Genomic DNA, 23,994 nt, shown 5'->3' on the forward strand with positions numbered 1-23,994 from the left:
TTTTGTTTTTTTGTAACAGGATCTCACTGTTAGCCCTGGCTGGCCCGGATCTCATTAAGTTGGTGGTTAAAATGAAGCCTTGTCTGTCTTACTTTTCTATTACTGTGATAAAGCGCCATGGCTGAGGGAACAGAAAAGAAAGAATTTGTTTATGCTAGGGTTCCAGAGGATTAGTGATGGCGAGTGAGAGCATGGAGATGGGTGCCTAGAGCAGCATCTCAGGGCTCCCATCTTGATCTACAAGCAGGAGGCCGAGAGCACACTGGAGACGGCCTGGGTCTTCTGAAACCTCAGAGCCTGCACTCAGTGACACACTTTTCTTGAGCAAGACACAGTTCCTAATCCTCCCCAAACAGCCACCAACCAAGGACCAAGTGTTCAAATAGCTTGAGACTGAGGGGCATTTCCTTCCAACCACCACAGCTACCATAATGAGCAAGGCTATGAAAGTTAGGATTTTTGTGTTGAAGATGTTTGAAGATCTGATCTTTTTTTTTAAAAAGATCTCTTTTCTGCCTTCTAACTCAGAGATCAGCAAGGCTTGTGTTTGCCATACCATTTCCGAATTTATTTATTTATTTTTTAATAAAATGTCTTTAAAAAGTAAAGAAACTCTGGGGACAAAACCAAGTGTGAGGAAATAAGTGTAGGGAGCCAAAGTGACAGCAATGAGATCCACAGGATTTTAGTTTGTCGTTATAAGTAATTGGTAAATCCCATTTCTGTTTACTGTGGCAAGGTGAATGACTTTAGAAACTACAATCTGGTGGGCGGCTTATGCCATGGACTTAAAGATAATCCCAAATCAAAATTAGAAGCAGTAGCCCGACTATGGTGATGCACGCCTTTAGTCCCAGTACTCAGGAGGCAGTGGCAGGCAGATCTCTGTGAGTTTGAGGCCAGCCTGGGCTACAGAGCAAGTTCTAGAACTGTTACACAGAGAAACCCTGTCTCAAAGAACAAAAATAACAACAACAAAAATTGAAGAAATAATAAATCACTTTTGTATTAGTAAAATAAATGGCCCTTGTTCTTGGTGAACAGAAAAGCAATAAATTCAGTAAATCTAGAACTCTTGTCTGTTCTAGTTGTTTTAGGTAAAAGCAATGGATCATTGCCTGAGACTTGGAAATTCTTGTTTGTTTGTATGTTTGTCTTGTTTCGTTTTTTGAGACAGGGTTTCTCTGTGCAACAGCTCTAGCCGTCTAGAGTTTGCTCTGTAGACCTGACTGGCCTTGACCTCACAGAGATCCACCTGCCTCTGCCCCCTGGGTATTGGGTTTACAGGGGTATGCCAGTGGAACTCTTATGTAGTAATAGTTATTCAGTGGAATTTTCCGTTTGTTGTGGTATAAGGCAAGTCTTCCTTTTAGAAGTAAATTAAATTGTAAAGTTTTATTTTTAATTGTCTTATTTGAAATTTAGGTTGTGTTTTTCTGTAGAAACAATGTGATGAGTGAAATTGGGTACCTGGGTTAGTCCACATATGCCAAAGCAATTGATTTTACAGTTGATATACACCACTAATGTAAGTTGATACTTAATTTTGGACATTGGGATCAAGTGGTGACTGTATTATACAGAGCAGGAAGGAGGTAGTTTTCCAGCCTTAACTTGTCCTATTCGGAATGGGATAGAATTTCAGAAAGAACACGTATACCAGAGTTGAACAAAAAAATAGAGAACATAGGTAATATGAGCCAGATCCCTTTCTTTTAATAAGACCAATGGTAGAATAAACCCTGTGGTGCTGGATTAGAGGAATTATAGTGAATTCATTTTAAATAGGTAGAAATACAGGTGTATGCATGCATATGCAGTTACTAAAGAATGAATGTGCTATTCTCTCTGCGAGAACTTAACATTAGTGATAGGCCGTTGCAATAAGCACTGAGACTTCCCAGACCTTGTTTCTAAATTCATCTGGAATAAAGGAACCAGGATTTCTTCATTTTATTAATTCTCAGGTCAGGCCATCAGGGGATGTCTAAGATGTGTCGAGAGCACCCTGTAATTGCCAGAAGGTAACAAAATGCTTTAAAAAACAAAGAATCTGATCTAGACAAGCCCTAAGGACACAGAAAAAGCTCGTGTATCCATAGCTGGAACAGCTCCAACAAACAGAAGAATAGATTTCAACTATAATTTAAAGAAGAAGAAGAAGAAGAGGAGGAGGAGGAGGAGGAAGAAGAAGAAGGGGAAGAAGAAGAAGTATTTGTCACTGACAGAAATAATTGAGTAAACAAATGATTAGGGCAGCGGATCAGATTTCTTTGTAGAAGAACTCCAAGAACTTGGGAGGTTAAAGGAAGAGAAAATCACAAGCAGAGTGCCACAGCCCTCACTGCGGAAGCAAAGTTCCTAGTGTATGCTAAGCTCAGGGGCAGGCTCGAAGGAAGAGTTAGATATTTGCATAACCCAGTTATATCTTACTTTAAAATACTTACAGATTTATTAGTTACTATAATGATTTTCATTTACATCCCTAAATCCTTTGATATTCCTAACCCTAGAAAACTTTGGCCCCTCCCTGTGAGGATAGGCTGGATTTATTTGTTTATTCCTTCGTTTTGGTTTTGTTGTTGTTGTTCATTTATTTGTTTATTACTGGTGATTTACATTCATGGTATTCACATGTCTACATGGAACTGCTTTCCTAGCTCATTTTTTTTTTTTTTTTTTTTTGAGAAGGGTTTCAAGATGTTGCCTTAGAATGTGATATTCCTGCCCTTGCTTTCCTAGTAGATGGGATTACAGGCATTAGCCATAAGGACCAGTGGGGTTTACTTTGAGGGTAGAAGTATGGAAGATAAACAGTGTAACTTCTAAATAGAAAAATTAATAGCTACTTCTTTAACTAAGTGACCGAAATTAATATCACTAATAATAATCTGTATTAATATCATGTATCCCTTGTGTCATAGTTTGAATAAGAGTGGTCTCCATAAAGCCTGGTGTAGTGATGCACACCTTTAATCCTAGCACTCAGGAGGCAGAGGCAGGAAAATCTCTGTGAGGTCAAGGGCAGCCTGATCCACATAGTGAATTCCAGGATAGACAGATAGTGAGACCCTGTAGAGAGAAAAGGGAGTTGTGCTAAGTTTACAGGCTGGAGGAATGGTTCAGCAGTTAAGAAAACTTGCTCCTCTTCTAGAAGACCTAGGTTCAGATCCCAGCACCCACATGACCACTAATGACTGTAACGTCAGTTCTGGGGATCCAGTTCCCTATTCTGACCTTCGCTGTCACTGCACACAAACGGTGCATATACATATTCTCAGATTCTCACACACACACACACACACACACACACACACACACACACACACACACTCTCACACACACATATTAAATAAACAAAATTTTTTTTTGAGACAGAGTTTCTCTGTGTAGCTTTGGAGCCTGTCCTGGAACTCACTCAGACCAGGCTAGCCTCAAACTGAGAGATCCACCTGCTGGAATTAAAGGTGTGTGCCACCACTGCCAGACTTAAATGAATGTTTTTTAAAGAGAAGAATGGCCCCATAGGCTCATGTGTTTAAATGTTTAGTTACCTGGTAGTAACTATTTGAAGGCTTATAAGAACTAGGGGGTGTGGCCTTATTAGAGTAGATGTGGTCTTGTTGGAGGAAGTGTATCATTAGGGGTGGGCTTTGAGGTCAAGAGCCCACTCCAGCCCCAGACTCTCTCTTCCTGCTGCCTGCACATCAGGATATAGATATATCCCTTAGCCACTTCTTCAGCACTGTGTCTGCCTGTGTGCTACCATGCTATCAGCCATGGTGATAATGGGCTAATCTCTGAAACTATAAACAAGCCCCTGTAAATGCTTTCTTTTATAAGCGTTACCTTCACAGCCTTGACTAAGATACCCTGATATGACAGAATGAGCAGAGTACTCTTCTTCTAACATGGAACCCCAGTGAAGTCATTAACCCAAATTCAGACTTGTCTATAAAATGTTGGATTTCTAATAGTCCACACACTGTCAGAGTAATAGAAAAAGAAAGGCTAAGCATCTCTTAGTGCCAGAGAATGAGAGTAGGAAACCTAACGAGAGCAGTACAGTCTAATAGCCTTGGATTCATAGTCAGGAAAACAGCATCACTGTTGGGAAAAGGTCTTAGGAAACTACTGTGTTGATGCTACGTTTTCACTTTTGGCAGAGATGGGTTAGATTTTAACTTTGTAACTGGGCACGCTGGCACATACCTCTAATCTTAACATTTGAGGGGCTGGAGCAGTTAGATTGAAACTTTGGGGTCAGTTGTATAACAAGAGCCCTTCTGAATTGTAGCTTTGTGGAAAGTTGAAGGAAAAACATATGAGATTGTAATATCTTCGTAATTCATCTATAAACTGAAAATACTTTCAAGTAAATGCCTTTTTAGTTAAATGATTACCAATAAGCTGGTAGATTTTAAATAACTGGTCATCTAGAGTTCACTGCAGTAAAAGTAGTTGATGGTGATGTTAATGTTTGAAAGAACTTCTGATCCTTTCCTGTGTGTCAGTCTCTTCCGTATCTGAGTTTACAGAATAAAAGAACTGTATTTCTTATTTTAAGTAATTGAAATGCAATTAAAATGGAAATACTTGATAATTCTCTATATGCTAGCATACTTTATGATACTTGAACTTTAAGATTCTGTTATAGAGAATGTAAGATTGCCTTTGTGGCAAACTAACACTTGATTCCAGTTTAGAAAGGAGTTACTGTATTTCACTGATTTCTGTACCATATTTTCTTAGGTTGTCAGAGGGAGTGCTTTTTAATTTTTAAATTCTTTTTGTTTTGTTTTTGTGAGACAGGGTTTCTCTGTGTAGCCCTGGCTGCCCTGGAACTCGCTTTGTAGACCAGGCTGGCCTCGGACTCAGATCCACCTGCCTCTGCCTCCCGAGTGCTGAGATTAAAGATTGTGTGCCACCATTGCCTGGCTCAATTTAAATTTTTTTTCCATCCCTAATTGTCAGACTTATTCCATTCATTGGCTTTATGCACACACCATGCAGTTCATGGTAGTGTACTAAGAAGTACTGAAATGCCAGTGTTCACCAGGAATGGTGTCATATACCTGTACAAACCCAGCACTGTAGAGACTGAGACATGAATATTGCTGAGAGCTTGAGGCTGTCCAGTGCTACATAGTGAGTACCAGCCTAGCCTGCGCTATTAATATAGCAAGGCATTATCTCAAAAAGAAAGAAATACCATATTTTAACAAATTGCAGATGGGTTGATATTAATGTGGTTTATTTCAGATTCTTCTGTGCGATTCCTGTGACAGTGGATACCATACTGCCTGCCTCCGCCCTCCCTTGATGATCATCCCTGATGGAGAATGGTTCTGCCCTCCTTGCCAGCATGTATGACCCAACCTAATTCTGTCTCCAGCCCTCAGTTTATATTCAACACATTGATAATACTTTTTAGCAGTCATTAAACACCATCCCTTTCCAAAGCAGTTGTTAATAATGTTCACCTTTTGTTTGAGTCTCTTACCTTCTATTAGTATCTTAGGCTTGCCTTTTGTCGTCTATAAAATTCCTGACTTTTGTAAAACCATCTGTTTTCTACTCTAATTTGTATAAATATAAATAGCACGAATTCTAATTGATCTTAACAATAAAAACCTGGAGTTAGATATTGTGATAAATGCTGAAAGATGAGAGAGGTAAAGGATCAGCCAAAATTACCTCTTACCTTCACTGACTCTGCAGACTGAAAAATGGTGGCGCTCCTTCCTGTCTATGCCCCGCCTTATCGCTTACTCTCTGCATGCAGTCATATCACTTCCTGTCTCCTGTCTGTACAGACCTCCAGACTTCTATGGTTAACTAGTGGCTACTTCTACCCTCTGAACCTCAGGCAAGCTTTATTTGTCAGAACACAAACAAAATATCACCAAAAATAGCACCAACTTTATATGAATGAAATAAATGTTTTGTAGTTTACTCCATTTTTAAAATCTCATTTTTTATTACTGCTTTTTTTGTTGCTAGCACTGAAAGAATCATCATTCTGTTCTGCATTGATTCACAGTTTCTTGTAAAATCAGAGAACAGTAGATTTCTGTTCTCTGCACCAATTGAATACTTTTTTCCACAAGGCCAATCTTATTTTGCTTTTAACGTAATGGCTTTACACCTTTTTCTCTGAAGTTACCATCTCTTGCTTAGCATAGCTTAATCTATGATATTTTTTTATGCTCTGTTTTGACCCAGCAACCATGTAGCATTGCTTTGTGTGTATTTTTTATATTGGCATTATGCTTTGACGTATATATAATTTTTCAAAGTTATTTTGATAGCCTTTTATTTTTAACATAACCTTGTTTTGAATAGTAATGAACAAAATGCAATTCTGAACAGTAAAAGCAGGATAGGGACAGAACATATTTTTCTGCTTTGGTTTTTGCAAAGCTATTTGTGTTTGGCATGCTTTCTAATAAAAGTACTATGCTCATATCTGTTAAGTGGATTCTGACCACCTTTTTAAACAAACAAAGCATTTTCAATATTCATTCACCATGTAGCTATTTTCAACTCATAACACTTATTATTATTATTAAGCTTAATAATACTCAAATAATAATAATATAATAATATTATGAATGAATAATAAGCATGAGATGTATGGTTGTGTCTGGTATTAAAAATAGCACATATATATTGTTCCTACAGAAACTACTGTGTGAAAAATTAGAAGAACAGTTGCAAGATCTGGATGTTGCCTTAAAGAAGAAAGAGCGTGCAGAGCGAAGGTAAATGGGTATATGTGTTAATGTTTCCCTTGGTAGTTTGGCAGTAACATTGTCATACCGTTTAGATGAACACATCCATCTAAATCAAAGACTGGCAAGCTACAGCAAGTCACATCTGGTCTGCTGCTGTTTTTACATTACCTGCTAAGAATGGTTTTTAAGTTTTTAAAAACATCCCTATAAAATCGTTTCATGATGTAGGGAAACTATGTGATACTCACATTTTATATATCCTCTAAGTAAACTTTACTGGAATACAGCTTTGCTCATTTGTTTGTGTGCTTACTATGGATGCTTTTGCACTACAACAGTGGAATTGAATAGCCCACTAGAGGTCCAGTAACTTCCCAAGCTCGAAATACTATGTGTCCTTTTACCCTCCCCCTTTGTAGAGTATCAGAGTCTGCTATGGAAAAACATTGTCCCACATCTTGTGGAGGAAATGTGCATAACTATTATTGAACACAGGAAAATTATAAGAACCTGCTTATAATTTATTTCCTCTGTCTTTTTGGGTGGGCTATATTAACAGTGGTAAATAAAGACCACTGCTGAACTGTGTCCTGCTGACAGTAACATACACTGTTTCCATAGGTCACTACAGTGTAGTCTGAAACAGTTGAGGTAGCTTCATGGAGCAAGTAAGATTGACCTTGAGCCTCATATTTATTAATAGGGGATTGATTCAGAATGAATACAGTGAGTTCATATTTATTTGTACTTTCTTTGGTCATTACACATCTAAACATTCAGATCCACGGCATAGCCAACTGAATAGAACAGTGAACATAGATGAGTGTATGAATCTTGTTTACATTGAACTCACTTTTGACCAGAGAAGACAGAGACCCAATGATGAGAGACAGAGAGAGAGACTGAGACTCAACACAGTACTAGAACATAAAGGAAGAGCATTTTAATTCTCCTAGAAATTGAATTATCAAGGAAGGCCTTGGGAAATAAATTGGGTTTATACAGGTGGGCATAGAAAAAAGAGGCATTTCCAGTTGGTGTGTGCAAACATAATGAGCAAAGGCAGAGTATAGACGTGAAGGTAGGGACCGGGCGGTGGTGGCGCACGCCTTTAATCCCAGCACTCGGGAGGCAGAGCCAGGCGGATCTCTGTGCGTTCAAGTCCAGCCTGGTCTACAGAGTGAGATTCAGGACAGGCTCCAAAGCTACACAGAGAAATCCTTTCTCAAAAAACAACAACAAAAAAAAAAACCCACAAAAAACAAAAAACAGTGAAGGTAGGAGGATGGGATAGGATGGATCTCCATAAAGCAGAGAAAGCCCAGACTGCAAACAGCTTTGCTAGCCAACTAGGGGATTCTAACTGTTCTCTGTAGGGAGTAGTGGAGTCATCAGAGTAGGGATATGGTCATCGTTTCAGAAAATAGGCCCTGGTAAGTCAGATGAATGAGTGAGAATTAGAATGTTGCAGGAGAAAGCCTGGGAGTAAGGCAGCCATTGTGATGGGTGTGTAGAGGTGGGGCTTCCTTCATGTCATCTCTGAAATGACCTCTCTGGTACTCATCCACCCTCATACTGCAAGAGCATCTGTATCCTGATCCCATTGTTTTCTCCGTTTGTATTCAGCATTTAACTAACATTTATTGAATACCTCTTTTATACCAGGTAGTGTATTCAGTGAGAAAGCATACTGTGTCTACCTTAAATGGCTGCACAGTCTGGAAAAAAGGGTTGTGACTCTAAGTTTTTAGTGACTACCCAGCAAATGTCTACAGATCTGGAGCTGTGTGGCTCTATGGAATCTGCTGTTTTAGAAATCTCTTATTTTGTGGTTTATAAATGTTCCTTCCAGTGTATGACGTCAGAGATAATATGGGAACTCAGAAAGCTCTGTTCTTCCAGACTGCAATTACTATTGCTTTGCCTAGCAGGGGGTTAGATTTAATTGGGGTTGGAATTTTCCAGGTAATGTAACAGTGGGAAGGAGAGAAAGAGACAAGGAGCTTGAAAGTGTATGCAAAGGAGTATTTATAATGATGGAGTGTGGAGTATCAGCCAGGTAAGAGGGCATCGATAGACTAAGTTGAAGTTCCACTAGAGTCAACAAATTGTTGAGAGTATCATAGAAGGTGGAGTGAGTTGGAAATTGATTTAGTAGAAGTCAGACAATAGGATTTGCAAAACTGAAATTTTAGCAAGAGTAGAGATGTTGGTAATGATAAGGTCTGCAGATCTAGATAGTGAGATGAGGTGGAAGGCATCCTGCCAAAAGATGACTAAGAGAGAGTGACGAGGAATCACGTCTACCCTCAAGAGCCTGTACAACAGTGAACCCAGTTAAAGCCTTCTGTAATTTCTCTGGTTAGGTAAAATTGATCTATACCTGGTCATGTTTCCAGTAGTTGTTCAAAATGGTCGGTAGGCATTTGATAACTAATTATGAGGGCAGAAACCATATCTTATGTTATATTTGGCTTTCCAAGCTTGGCATAAGTCTGCCCATAATGAACATGAGTTAATTTCTCTTCAGTTGAATTGAGAAGAGAAATAATGGTCAAAGAAAGCAGTTTAAAGGAGAAAATTGGTATTTCAGTGAATGTGGTTTTGGCAAGGTCAGATGTATATCACACATACTTAATAACAGAGATGGTTTAAACTATGCAATATTCTGATTGTCTTGGTCATTATTAACTACTTGATAGCTTACCAAGTTTTAATTAATGTGATTTTTATCATTTTCATAAATGTGGTAGCTTCTCCATCTGTTGCTAAGATTCTTGTTAGCAGGGTCACATGCTCATTAGAAGCTGCATTGCAAAAAGTCTAGACATGTAATTGCATTCATTTCCTTTCGGAAGGAGCATTACAACAAGCAAGAAAGAACAGTTGCTCTTCTAGATCCGTGTAATGTACTCTGATATTCAGAGCTCAGGGGCTCTCAGTATACTGCATTAACATTGAGATGACTAGAGTAAGCACCTGTTGTTTAGAGCTGTTTGTTATTATTTTTTAGTTAAAATAAACAGGGCATTTGTTTGTTTGTTTTTGTTTTTTCCCATGGAGATGTCATTCTGGATATGCATCCTTGTCTTCCGGCTCCACCAGTACCCTAATTTTCCATTGTAAAATGCATAGCCCACGCGTCTGCAGTGCTTTTCTTCTTCCCCCAAGACAGGGTTTCTTTGTAGCCCTGGCTGTCCAGGATCTCGCTCTGTAGCCCAGGCTGTCCTCAAACTCACAGAGATCCGCCTGCCTCTGCCTCCCAAGTGCTGGGACTAAAGGCATGCACCACTTTCCCCCAGCTATTACCATAGGCTTACAGTTGTATACTATACTCAGAACATCATCTAAGACATTTAATATGCAGAGACTATTTTGTCTAGTCAGAGTTAGCTTTCCAAATCTAACCACATTGTCAACTCAGTTTGAAGTTTGTCTGTTTCAGTTCAAAAGTACAGCTTTCATATAGGTCAGACTTCATATAGTCAGAAAGTTTGTGCTTCTCATTAATACTAATACTCTATTAAAATTTCACTTTAATATCTGTGACAGCCTCTTAAATACCATGAAATTGTAATTTTATTACTATCTACCATGATATTTTCATACCAGTTTCATTTTTAGTAAATCTTATTTTATGCCTTTGGTTTTTGGTTTTAAGGAAAGAACGCTTGGTGTATGTTGGTATCAGTATTGAAAACATCATTCCTCCACAAGTAAGTTTCTAGTTTCTAGTATTTTTAAAATTTTATGTGTGTGAGTGTTTTGCCTACATGTATAGTCTGTGTACCTCATGTATGCCTAGAGCCCACAGAGGTCAGAAGAAGGTACCAGATCTCCTAGAACTGGAGTTACAGATGGTTGTGAGCTACTCTGTGGGTGCTAGGACTCGAATCTGAGTCCTCCAGAGAGCAGCCAGTACTCTTAACCACTGAGCCATTTTCAGTCCAGGTTTATGTCGTATTTTTAGAGGACATGCTATGCACTTTCTAAAATTTAACCCAATTATATGTCATTTTAATATTTGACATACCTATTCTATTAAAGCTAGATGTTTTAAGGACATGGAGAAATAACTATTGGGATTATTATTTATAAATAAATAACTCAATATGATTATCATATTCAAACTAAATTTATAGCTCATTGCTTTGGGGTAATGTTCTATTGTTTCTATTGTAAGCAAAACAATTCGTGGTTAACCTTATAACGTGTTACTTGCATAAAATAACTAAAGAATAGCTTGGCAATATTTTACTTTTAATTTGGTACTATTGAAATTTTAATTTCTATTATAATTTAATTTCTTTGAACAACTACCATTATTTACATTTATTAGTCTGTAATTAAGCGCACCTCATGAGTGAATGAATGTACATGAAACATAGAAACATAGTTTCCAACTTGATTTTGTTGTGGTTTTGCTACTGTTGTTGATTTTAAATAGGGTATATAACTCTGGCTGGCCTGGAACTCAGAGATCCACTGCCTTTTCTTCTTAAATGCTGGTTTTGAAGGCTAGGATTAGAGATGTGAGCCACACATTCAGCAGTTTCCAAATGAAGTTTGACTGTTTCATAATTAAATCCCAGCCTTAAGTAGCTTGCCAAGTTTTTCTTCCGTTTAAATCAAATCATCTCATGAATTCAGCCACATATCTATTCAACGTTTTCTGTGTATCATATTTAATTATTGTTTAAAAGATTGAATTGGGCCAGGCAGTGGTGGTGCATGTTTTTAATCCCAAGCACTAGGAATGCAGAGGCAGGAGGATTTCTGTGAGCTTGAGGACAGCCTGGTCTACAGAGCAAGATCCAGGACAGCCAAAGCTATACAGAAAAACCCTGTCTCATAAAACAAACAAACAAAAATGATTGAATTGGTAGAAAAACTTCATATTGGTTATTTTAATAACAGACTATTGTAAACTCACAGAAGTATTAGAATTTCAACACAGAAATAGTTCATATACTTGACTACCAATATTTTTAATTTGTATAATAAGTTTTGCCATCTATATTCTTAGTGGTAGATAATCTCAGAGTTTTTCAGACCTTCATGTGTGCTCCTTAGGTAGAATATTAAAGCTGTTAATTCCAAGGACTGTTTCTCTGTCAACATCTGTATATGTTTCTCTTTAAAGGAGCCAGATTTTTCTGAAGATCAAGAAGAAAAGAAAAAAGATTCAAAAAAATCCAAAGCAAACTTACTTGAAAGGAGATCAACAAGAACAAGGAAATGTATAAGCTACAGGTAGGAAATAAAAGAAAGTTGTCATAATAAAAGAACCTAACTTTTTTTCCAGTTAGACCAAAAAATAGAAGTGGGTGGTTCTCTCAACACAGTGATTTGTAACTGTTATGTGAGTCACCTGGTATCTTCGGGTGTTAGGTTCCAAGACCTCAGAGCCAGGCTGTAGCTCAGTAGTAGAGCACTTTCCTAGCCTGAGGAAGGTCATATGTCCAGGCCACACCACATACACACCCATGCACACTTACGTGCACAGGACTCGCCACAGAAATTGCATAGTTAACATGGTTAAATCAGTTCACCTTATGATCAGTTGAGCCCCCAAACTAAGCTGCACTTCCTTAAAAAAATGATCTTAGAAATCATTTCTTCTTGTTCATTTGTTTTTAAACCAGAAGAAATAGTTCTTTAAGCAAAAGTACATTTTGATCACCTGTATATGAATTTCTATAACACAGTTATTTTCAATAGTAATTATAGCTGGCCTTAACACTTACTATGGAGCAGTAATTTTGTTCAAATTACTTTGCTGTGTGACATAAATGATTAGAGGTCAGTCTGTAGGCCACAGCTAGCCCACTGGTAGGTTTTGTATAATCTGTATCCCAAGAATGGCTTTTACGTTTATAAATGATTGAAACAAAGCATTTTATGAGAACCATACGTAACTCAAATTCCAGTGTCTGTGATGTTTTTGTTACAAAGCCATCTATATTTACTTAACATTTGATTAACAATTACATTTCCATTACAGTGGCATAGTTGATTGTTAAAGACTTTATAGTCTAAAAGCCTAAAGTTTTTAACTTGTTTGAAGTTTTAACTTGTTTATTGATTAATTGTCTGGAGTATGTGGTGAGTAGTAGATGCTTACCTCACATGCTGATACTGTCCTAATCTGTGCACTCCCATTGGAAATACCGTCAACTGATAGCTTTTAGAAAGCATAAATTGATTCACAGAAGTTTTCTAATGTCCAAGGTGAAAGCACTGGAAGATTTGGGAGTTTGTTAGGTCCTGTTTCTGACTTTTCCATGGTCCCTTCTCTGAGCTCACATGGCAGCAGTTCTCTAGGGCAGATCTAGTGTCTGCTTTATGTATACGGCCATCCTCTTGCTTTAATTTCACAGGGCAGAAGAGGCCAAGGGATTCTTGTTTTCTCTTTTTTCTCCTGTTTAATGAGGACATTAATCATGACCGTCACATGTGAGTTGGGTGGGGACAAAGACAGGCTCTTGTATCCACTTTGTATAGGTGGTCTTTGGAAATCAAACACAAGTACATCTTACAATCTGATCATCACTGTGTTTGTTTTAGATTTGATGAGTTTGATGAAGCAATTGATGAAGCTATAGAAGATGATATCAAGGAGGCTGATGGAGGGGGTATGTTTATCATTTATTCTTTTTCACATAATTCTCCCAGCAGATTATTCCTCTCCCCAGTGCTAACACTGAATAAACTAGTTTTCATTCAAAGCAATCTGCTGGCATAGTGCCAATGTATTACAGAACTTATTACTAATTTTTGTATAATCTAATATAAAGTTTTAAATTCCTTCATTGATCAAACAATTTATATCTAATTAGAATACTCAGGAAACTTTCCTATTGTCTTTGCAAAAAGAAAGCCTCAAAATGTGTGGATAATCCAAATTTGAATGACAGTGTAAATCTGTTAAAAATCACTTTACTCATTTAATTGGTATCTCCCTCCCTCCCTTCCTTCTTTCGTTTGAGACAGTGTTTCTCTTTTATGTCCTAGCTGTTCTAGAACTCACTCTGTAGTCCAGACTGACCTTTAACTTACAGAGATCCTCCTGCCTCTGCCTCCCGAGTGCTGGGATTAAAGACTTGCACCACCACAGCCAGCCTTTTTGCCTTTCAAAACAGCATTGTAGAAGAATTTGAAGTTGTTTGTTAAAGTGTTATATAGCCAATTACTAATGTTCTGATGAAGATTATTATTATTATTATTTTTTTTTTTTTTTTTTGGTTTTTCAAGACAGGGTTTCTCTGTGTAGTTTTGGTGCCTGTCCTGGAACTCGCTCTGTAGACCAGGCCGGCCTCGAACTCACAGAGATCCGCCTGGCTATGCCTCCTGAGTACTGGGATTAAAGGCGTGCACTACCACCGCCCAGCTTGATGAAGAACTTTCTGGTTTCTACTTACTACTGTGAAAACTTCAGAATGGATCAATACACAGTTTTGTTTTTTTTTTTTTTTTTTTTTTTTTTTGTAAAGAAACTGATGTCATAACCTTTTAGAATTGGGTCTTTTATTTACATCTTTATCAATTTTTTTCTCTGTCCTTATTCAAGAAGATTCTTGAGCAACTGCTAATAGGTATAAGACTTCTTTTTGGAGTGAGGAAAGTGCTAACAGTTGGACAACTTTGTGATTATACTGAGTTACTTTCTTTAAAAGATGGGTCTTGCCAGACAGTGGTGGCGAACGACTTTAATCCCAGCACTCAGGAGGCAGAGGCAGGCAGATCTCTGTGAATTCAAGGCCAGCCTGGTCTACAAAGTGAGTTCCAGGACATCCAGGGCAACACAGAGAAACCCTGTCTAAAAAAAAAACCAATAAGTAAATAAGTAAAATAAAAGATTGGTCTGGAGTATTGAGCCAAGTAAGGCTCAGCAGTCACAAAAACTTGCTGCTCTTCCAGAGGACCAGTTTGATTCCCATCCTGCATGTTGGATAGTTTACAGCTGCCTGTAACTCTACTTCGAAGGGATTCAATGCTTTCTGACCCTGGCAGCACCTACACAAATGTATTCACTTACCAAAGCGCACACACAAGCCGGGCGGTGATGGCACACGTCTGTAATCCCAGCACTTAGAGGCAGAGCAGGTGGGTCTCTGTGAGTTTGAGGCCAGGCTGGTCTACAGAATAAGTTCCAGGACAACCAGGACTGTTACACAGAGAAACCCTGTCTAAAAAAACATACACACATACACATGAATTTAAAAAAAAAAAATCTTAAAAGCCATGAGAGGAGAGTGCTGGCCAGGTCCCTCAGTGGGAGGGGCACTTGCTCACAGTCCTGACAACCTGAGTTAGATCTTGGACCTTACCAAGTAGCAGGAGAACTGATTCTTTGAGAGTTGTCCTCTGACCTCCATAAGTGTGCCTTGGAATGTGTGAACACACACAATATAAGAAAGAAAAGAAGTATATTGAGGGGCTAAAGAAGAATATTGAGGGGCTGAACCAATGGCCCCAAAGCTAAAAGCACTTGTTCTTACAGAGGACCCAGGTTCAGTTCCCAGTACCCACTTGGTAGCTCACAACCATAACAACAGCAGTACTAGGGAATTCAAATCCCTCTTCTGACCTTGGCTTCCAGGCATGCATGTACTGTACATATACACATGTAGGCAAAACACTTAGACAATAAAGAGCATTGAGCCAGGTGTGGTGATACAAATCTATAAATCGGGGACAAGGCACAAGGATCACAAATTCAAGACCAGCCTAGGCTGCCCAGAGATATTTTTTTTTAAACAGCCCTCCACAAAAAGAAAAGGCAGTGTATTAAAGGGTGAGGGAGGCATCGCTAAGTGGTTTATCAAATCCAAATATAAAACTAAATCAAAATATAAAACTAGGAGTCTTTGCACTGTGAACTCTATTGAATAAAATAGGCATGTTAATTTTTTTGAGGGGGGTTTCATTTTTGCATGTTAATTCTTTAGAGTATTGTCAGCTGAAATTGTAAGCAACCTACATATTTCTAAGAAAGTTAATGGGAAGGTTCAATAAACATGCAGTTACCTCTTCCTCTCAGGAGTTGGCCGAGGAAAAGATATTTCCACCATCACAGGTCACCGTGGGAAAGACATCTCTACCATTTTGGATGAAGAACGCAAAGAAAATAAACGGCCTCAGAGGGCAGCTGCTGCTCGCAGGAAGAAACGCCGGCGACTTAATGATCTTGATAGTGATAGCAACCTAGATGAGGAAGAGAGTGAGGAGGAATTCAAGATCAGTGACGGGTATGTGGCCTGCCTCGAGACCCAGTCTCTAGGTGCCAGCTAACACCGAGCTGGGTCCTGAGAGAGCCGGGGCTGTGCCATGCTGTGGCTTTTACTCTTGGTACATGGGCAATCTGTATTTTCTGGATATTTAAAGCAGATTTCAGATTACTTATTGCGATTCATTTAGATTACAATTAAAGCTACATGTATGGTTGTTTAATGTTTAAAATTGTATTTAAATTTGATGAACTATAATTGAAGTTTTATTTACTGAAATCTTTTCCTATACTACCTTCTGCTGCCTCTTCCATCAGTAGTTTTCAATCAAGTGTGGGAAACTATAAAGAAGTAAGTAGTCTTCTCTGCTCTGGAGAGGTTTGGTAAGGGGTAATTAATCCGATAGTAGCATTAGAGTGGTGTATAAACAGTGTAGTATAACCTTAGTATACACAGTACTGTGGAGTTTCTCCTGTTAACTCGGTAGCAGATGTAGTGGGAAGTATATAAACCACAGAAAAGATGCTCTGTACTGCCTACCTCTGTAATGTAGGTAAAATAAAGTTAGGCTACAGAAGATAATTGCCTCCATCTAAAGGAGTCAGGGAACCCTCACAATAAGAAGTTAAGTTAGAATTAACATGCGGGGAATGATTATTTTGAGCAGCCTATGAGTTTAAAGGCAGCGTGAGAGAAGAAAGCAATCCAAACAGAGATCCCACATGTTCAAATGTCAAGGAATATTTAGGAAACTCCCAGAAAAGCAAGAATATGGGGATGAAATAGAGAATGCTCTGGGAGAGCTGCAAGCAGAACATAAAAAAGAACTAGTTAAGGGTTTTTTTCTGTCTTGTTTTTTGTCCTGCATACCAATTTGAATTTGGTCCTGAAAATATTTAAATAAAAAAATACCCAAGGGGTTGGGGATTCAGCTCAGTGGTAGAGCGCTTGCCTAGCAAGGGCAAGGCCCTGGGTTCGGTCCTCAGCTCCGGCCGGGAAAATACCCAGAAGGTTGAGGTGTGAGGTGAAAGGAGAGGTCGGGATACACACCAGGTGTCTGGTTTGGGTTACTGGCGGGTTAATGACTCTCAGTACCAGAGAGCTAGCAGGTAAAGGTGTTTGCCACCCAAGCCTGGCAGCCATGTTTCAGTCTCCAGAAGCCAGAAAAGGTGGGCGGAGTGGTCGGCTGACTCCCACACGCAGGCACAAGGACCCCGTCCCTCCCATAAGAAGAAGTCAGAATTTTTGTATTCAAAAATGTATATATTTGGCTGGTATGTAGAATGGGGGGTGGGTGGGAAATAATGAGCACTTTTGGATACGTTGGATTTTAAGTGGTCAGTGAAGGAAGTTCATGTATGAAATTCAGCATCAGTTATCTTCACAGATACTCGTTTTAAACACAGAAGTTGACATAATTTCCCATATGTGTCCTCAAATATTACTTAATGTTTCACTGGATTCATTGCAGTTTTTTGACTGGAACTCTGAAAAGCTGGTTATCACTTCTAACTGTGCCTTTACAAAACAAACACGGAGTACACCATCCTGACCTATCTCCTTTTCCCGGACAGATCCCAGGATGAGTTTGTTGTGTCTGATGAAAACCCGGATGAAAGTGAAGAAGATCCACCATCTAATGAGGACAGTGACACGGACTTCTATAGCCGAAGACTGAGGCGGCATCCTTCTCGGCCCATGAGGCAAAGCCGGCGTTTGCGGAGAAAGACCCCAAAGAAAAAGTACTCTGACGATGATGAAGAGGAAGAAGAGTCTGAGGAGAATAGTAGAGACTCTGGTAAAAAATGCCTTCTGTCTGTATCAGAGCAACTCAATTGCTTCCTGGGACTTTTGGAGTTCCAAGGTGTTGGAATTGTATTCAACTGTGACATAGATCTCCTGATGAGACTCTGGAGTCCTTTTCTTATGACTTGCGAGTCATGTTTTCACATAACACATCTCAGAAAATTTGTGTAAATTAACGTGTTACCTTCATGCCAGCTCTTTTAGAATGTTAAATTGTGATAAATCCTATTGGAACCAAGTATTCTGAAAATATTTTTGAGATATTGTAGAATGAATACCAGAACCAGTTCATTCCGTGCACACCAGGGCTTCTTAAACTTTATTTTATTTACATAACTTCCAGTACTTAAGTATATGAAATAGATAATACGAGTCAAAAATTGACTGAATAAATCATAAAAATATTTCTTTTTTTATTGATCTATTTTTTTCTGTGCATTGTTGTGGTATGTGTATGAGTGTGTCGGATCCCCTAAAACTGGAATTACAGACAGTGTGGGTGCTGGGAATTGAATCTGAGTCCTCTGGAAGAGCAGCCAATGCTCTTAACTACTGAGTCATCTCTGCAGACCCAAATAAATGTATTTTTAAGCCAGGCAGTGGTGGTACACGCCTTTAATCCCAGCACTCAGGAGGCAGAAGCAGGTGGATCTCTGAGTTTGAGGCTAGCCTGGTCTACAGAGCAAGTTCCAGAACAGCAACAAAACAAAACCAAAAAAATGTGTTTTTAAAGATACTTTAGGTCTGTATATGGTGGTTCATGCCTATAATCTCAGCACTCAGGAGGTAGAGGGAGGCAAATCATTATGCATTCAAGGCCAGCCTGGTTTATATAGTGAGTTCCAGGCTAGTCAGTGCTACCGTAATAAAACCCTGTTGTTTTACAATTAAAGAAAACAAAACCAGAAGGATTGTTCATTGAGTACAGGTGTATATTCCCGAGCCTGACAACCTTGTGTTTGATCTCCAAGATCCTTAACGGTGGGAGGAGAGAGCCATTTCCCTTAAGCAGTCCTTGACCTGCGAATGTTCACCATGGCACTTAGATGAGTTGCCCATACAAACACACACAGAGAGAATAAATAAATGGGAAAAAAAGGTTTAATTTAAATAAAAAAAATTACTTTGGAAACTGAATTTTACATAATTGTAGACAATGGATGTGCTTATTTTTACACGAAGAAAGCTTGTCTTAATCCAGTTGTCGCTGCAAGTCATAGAACATCTTCTGTTTCTCAGTTCATTTTGATTTTATAATTGTTTGTGCTGAGACTACTGCTTCACAATACAAACTGGTAGAAGTGTCTTTAGGCTGGTTTTGAAAATTAGAAGTTTTGTTCTAATTCCACTCCAAAATTCATTTAAAATTTTTCTTTATAAAACTCAATTCAGAAATTCAAACAGCATTTTTTAAAACTCAAAACATTCTAACAGTGCAAGCCAAAGACTAATTTGGGAATTACACACTGTGGAATGATAATAGAGAAACATTAAAAAACCTGTTTGCTGTAATTAAACCATTATATCTTAGAATATATGTTTATTCTATGAGAATTTCATAATACAGTCATAAAACGTACTTGATTATAGTCACTCATTCACTTCTCCCCAACTCTTCCTGGATCCACCCTCTCCCAACTTCCAACCATGTGGTATACCTTTTTTTTTAATTATTATTTAAGTCCACCATGTGTGGCCCACCATGTGTGGCCCATGTGTTCGTGGGTTTAGAGCCATCCATTGGAACATGTCTATCTGGTGCCCACCCTTAACCAAAAACTGACTTTCTCTACCCCAGAAACCCTCAGTAGCTCCTCAGTTCCTCAGTTCATGAGCCCTTCCCCCTGGATGCTCGCAAGTTGACTGAATTGATCTTGTGCAGAGACGCACAGCTCTGAGTTCAAGTACAGTATCCTTGCGTGTCCAGAAAACAGTTTGGCTCTGGTCCTCCCCCACTTGTGGCTCCTACAGTCTTTGCACCAGCTCTTCTGGGATGGTCCCTGAGCCTGGGGGAAGCGAGTGTGATGGAGATGTCTGTGTGTGGCCAGGCACTCCACACTTCTTCTCTGCACTCTGACCAACTGGTTGTTCTCAACTGAATGTAACATGGAGTGTTAGAAAGAGATATTAACAACTTCCCCCTCCTTTCCGCATTGCTGGGGACCGAGTGCCAGGCAAGCGCTCTACCTTTGAGCTGCACATCCAACCATCTCCTCCTCACCCTTTATCTCCTCTCCCTTCTCCTTCTGCCTTATTTTCTTTCTTTTTTTTTTTCTTTTACCTTGGGAAGTAACTGATAATAGTATCCAGTTGTGAGGCTGGGGCTGTTTGTTGATGCTTGCCTGGCATGCTTGAAGCACTACTGCATATGGAGGTAGACACCGGTAATCCCAGGACTCAGAAAGTGGTGGGAATAGGAGCAGAATTTCAAGGCTAGCCTGGGCTAAGGACCTGGTCTCAAAAAAACACAAGTGTACATTTGTGATATTTGGCACACTGATTTTTTTTTAAACTAAGTAAGGTTTATAAAACTTACTCAACTAAAATGTTTACAACTCAACTCTATTAACTTGATATTTTTATAGTCTAAGCTTGTTAAAACTACCAATGGATTTCAATTTTGTTCTTCCTTGTTCCCCTCCTTTCTTTTTTCTAAACAGAAAGTGACTTTAGTGAAGACTTGAGTGATGATTTTGTAGAAACCCGGCGAAGGCGATCAAGAAGGAACCAGAAAAGACAAATTAATTACAAAGAAGATTCAGAAAGTGATGGTTCCCAGAAAAGCATACGCCGTGGTAAAGAAATCCGACGAGTTCACAAGCGCAGGCTCTCCAGCTCAGAGAGTGAAGGTAAATGCTGTCTCCTGTGTGTGGAAGGAGGGCAGGAAAACATAGACGGTGCATAGAAAGAACATTCAGGCTTGGGATGATGTGCTTGGTTTTGTTGTTGTTGTTATTGGAGACAGGGTTTCTCTGAACTCACTCTGTAGACCAGACTGGCCCTGAACTCCAGAGATCCACTTACCTCTGCCTCCCAAGTGTTGGGATTAAAGGTGTGCATCACCACTGCCTGGCTGATTTTTTTTTTTTAATTCATATAATCACTAGCATCATTGGGATGAATCTTAGTACTTTTCTCCCACCTATTAATTATAATTTAAACCACTCTTGATAGGATGCTAATTTTTAAGTCACTCTTATTTATTCATGTATTTTATATATATGAGTGCTCTATTTTCATGTATGCCTACATGACAGAAGAGGACATCAGATCCCACTATAGATGTTTGGTTGTGAGCCACCGTGTGGTGACTGGGAATTAAACTCAGAACCTCTGGAAGAGCAGCTGGTGCTCTTAACCGCTGAGCCATCTCTCCAGCCCCCAGATGCTAATTTTGAAGGGTTCCATTATATTAAGGTCTTCTGCCTGGCGTTGTGAGTCACTCTGCCCCTTTTGGTTGTTGTTTATTCTGACATCACCTCTCCTGCACTGAGGAGCTGAGCACTTTCAGACCGTCGTGTCTGTGGTCCTTCCCTCCTTTCTCTGTCAGTCTCAGCCGGGGGCTGTTTTCGGTAAGAGCTGGAGCTGCGCTTTACCAGAAGTGGAGGAGAAGCTATAAAATATTCATTTGTGGGGCTGGAGAGCTGGCTCAGTGGTTTAGAGAACTTCCTGTTCATCCAGAATACTCAAGTTAGTTCCTAACATCTACATCAGGCAGCTCCCTCCAGCTTCAGGGAAGCTTCTCAAGACTGTAAATACCAGCACATGTATGTGCCTTACACTCACACAGACACACATATATATATATATACAAAAAAGAGAAATCTTTTCAAAATTGTCATAGGGGCCTGGCCTTGGTGGCGCACACCTTTAATCCCAGCACTCCGGAGGCAGAGGCAGGCAGATCTCTGTGAGTTCGAGGCCAGCCTGAGCTACAGAGTGAGTGCCAGGACTGTTTCACAGAGAAACCCTGTCTGGGGGGGAGGTGGGTGTTTTTAATAGGAATTTGTGATTTCTGCTTCATTTTTTAATCCAGACCTCTTTCTAAGTTCATTTTAAATGACCTTGACTCTTATCTCCCACCTTTTTAAAGCATTTAATCCATCATTGTTTGTGATCTGTTTTGAATGTTGCTTTTACAAATAGAGTTTGAGAGTAGAACAGGAAAAAATATGTGGATGTAGGGGTCTAAAGGAGTTGACTTTAGTCTTGAGTATCTTCACGTCATAAAAATAAAACTAACTTCATTAATCCAGCCATTAAATATGAATATTTTTGAACTAGGCCCTGGTATAAGTACTAGGAATTGGACAGAATAAAATAGCCCTCATGTAACTTTTGAGGTAGGTGGAAAGATAATAAAATAAATATTAGAATATAAGATATTAGAAGAAGATGGTTTAGAAGAATAGAATTTCAGATTTCCTCATTGAGAAAGACAATATTTAGGGGACAAAGTTAGGACTTAGTGGTAGAATACTTGCTCAGCATGTATGAGACCCTAGTTTTTGGTTCCAGCACCATACACACACACACACATACACCCCTGAGCTAACTGTACCCAGCACATTCAGGGAACAGAGGAAGCTCAGGGTTGTTAGAACGAGAATAAGAGAGAAGTCAGCAAGCCACAGTACACATGGTTGCATAAATAACCATTTTTAACAGATCAGATTTTATTAGAAGATGGTCATATCTGTTTATTTACATATTGTCTATAGCTGCCTTATTTTAAAAAAATGAATAGTTCTGATAGAACATGGAGGTCTCACCTGAACCCCCGCCCCCCAGAAAAACAATTGGTAATCTCAGATAAAGAGCAGAGCTGTCTAAATGGATTTCTGCAATGATGGGAATATTCTGTGTCCGTGCTGGCTAATTCAGTAAGCATTAACCCCATGTGGCTGTAAAACACTTGAAATGTAGCTGGCTTGAGCATGGAACTCAATTTTTGTTTAATTTTAATTAATTTAAAATAACCACATGACTAGTGTCTACTATATTAAGTGGATAGGCCATTGTATGGATTGTGGATTTATTCTGTGTGAGCTGGGAAATACTTAGATTTTGAGCAGTGGAGTGTGTTCTAATTTGCTAGAGTACCCATATTATCAATAAATTGAAGAGGGAGAACAAGGCAGTAGCTTGGAGAACAGGAGTCCCGGGAAGAGATGATGCCGGGTGGAAGTAGGTCCATAGATGTAAGAGTAAAATGTTATCAAAGTAAGGATAGCTTTGTTTTTTAAGATTTACTTTTATTTATTTTGTGTGTGTGTGTGTGTTATTTCCTAATGCCTGTGGACACCAAAAGAAATCTCAGATCCCTGGAATTACATGTGGTTGTCAGTCAGTGCTGGGACCTGAACCTAGGTCCTCATCAAGAGCAGCAAGTGCACTTAACTGCTGGGCAACTGCTCCAGCTTTCCAAGGATAAGTTTTGATGGTAGACCAAAAGAAATCAAGAACTAAGCAGCTTTAAGAACAAAAGGCCTTTGGGAGCTGTTTTGTTTACATTAGACTTAAGATGCCTTTTAGATATTCAGACATACATGTTGAAGAGGCAGTTTGACTAATCTGTAATTGTAATTTAGTGATCGCCTAAAAGAAGAGCCTCATCAGTCTGTATGTGTAGCCACAAGACTGGGTGAGATGACTCACAAAACAAGTACAGACCACACTAAGACATTCGCAGTCGACCAGAGGAGTTTAATATCTATCTGGTGTACAGAGTGATGCCCAGTAATTTCCTTTTGGTTTTTGGTGGTTTGAGAATGATTTCATATAACTCAGGCTGGCCTTGAACTTATGATCGTCCTATACTTGCCAAGTATGAGGATTACCAGTCTATACCACCATGCATTCCTGCAGGTTTTTGTTTGTTTGTTTTGTTTTGACACAGGGTTTCTCTGTGTAGCTTTGGAGCCTATCCTGGAACTTGCTATGTAGACCAGGCTGGCCTCAGACATATAGATATCCGCCTGCTTTTGCTTCCCTAGTGCTGGGATTAAAGTATGCGCTACCACCATGCAGCTGCATTCCTGTAGTTTTAATCTTTCCTTATTAATATGTTTATATGACTCCTCAATTTTAGAAATAAAAAGGAGTTTCTCAGTTTGTGGCCAGTTTACCTTCACTTAATTCAAGGACCATCAGACCCTCTTCTTCCACTCCCCTAGGAAATCTTCTTTTTCTAAAATCAGAAGTAAAATACACAGTAGATC

The 23,994-nt window shown here is 39.1% G+C and overlaps 1 protein-coding gene across 4 annotated transcripts in view; it reads left to right on the forward strand.

The window, feature by feature from the left end:
* The window catches only part of Rsf1 (remodeling and spacing factor 1), a 126,854-nt gene that overhangs the window by 95,104 nt on the left and 7,756 nt on the right, over positions 1–23,994 (forward strand). For all 4 annotated transcript variants that reach the window (XM_042280239.2, XM_042280241.2, XM_076547579.1 and 1 more), the window contains 8 exons: positions 5,263–5,367; positions 6,685–6,764; positions 10,399–10,453; positions 11,881–11,990; positions 13,305–13,372; positions 15,781–15,988; positions 17,542–17,765; positions 20,434–20,622. In XM_042280239.2, coding sequence (XP_042136173.2) covers positions 5,263–5,367; positions 6,685–6,764; positions 10,399–10,453; positions 11,881–11,990; positions 13,305–13,372; positions 15,781–15,988; positions 17,542–17,765; positions 20,434–20,622 — 1,039 coding nt within the window. The remainder of the gene's footprint in view (positions 1–5,262; positions 5,368–6,684; positions 6,765–10,398; positions 10,454–11,880; positions 11,991–13,304; positions 13,373–15,780; positions 15,989–17,541; positions 17,766–20,433; positions 20,623–23,994) is intronic.

The sequence above is a fragment of the Peromyscus maniculatus genome, chromosome 1 (assembly GCF_049852395.1).
Source record: "Peromyscus maniculatus bairdii isolate BWxNUB_F1_BW_parent chromosome 1, HU_Pman_BW_mat_3.1, whole genome shotgun sequence".
NCBI classification, from domain to species: Eukaryota; Metazoa; Chordata; class Mammalia; order Rodentia; family Cricetidae; genus Peromyscus; species Peromyscus maniculatus.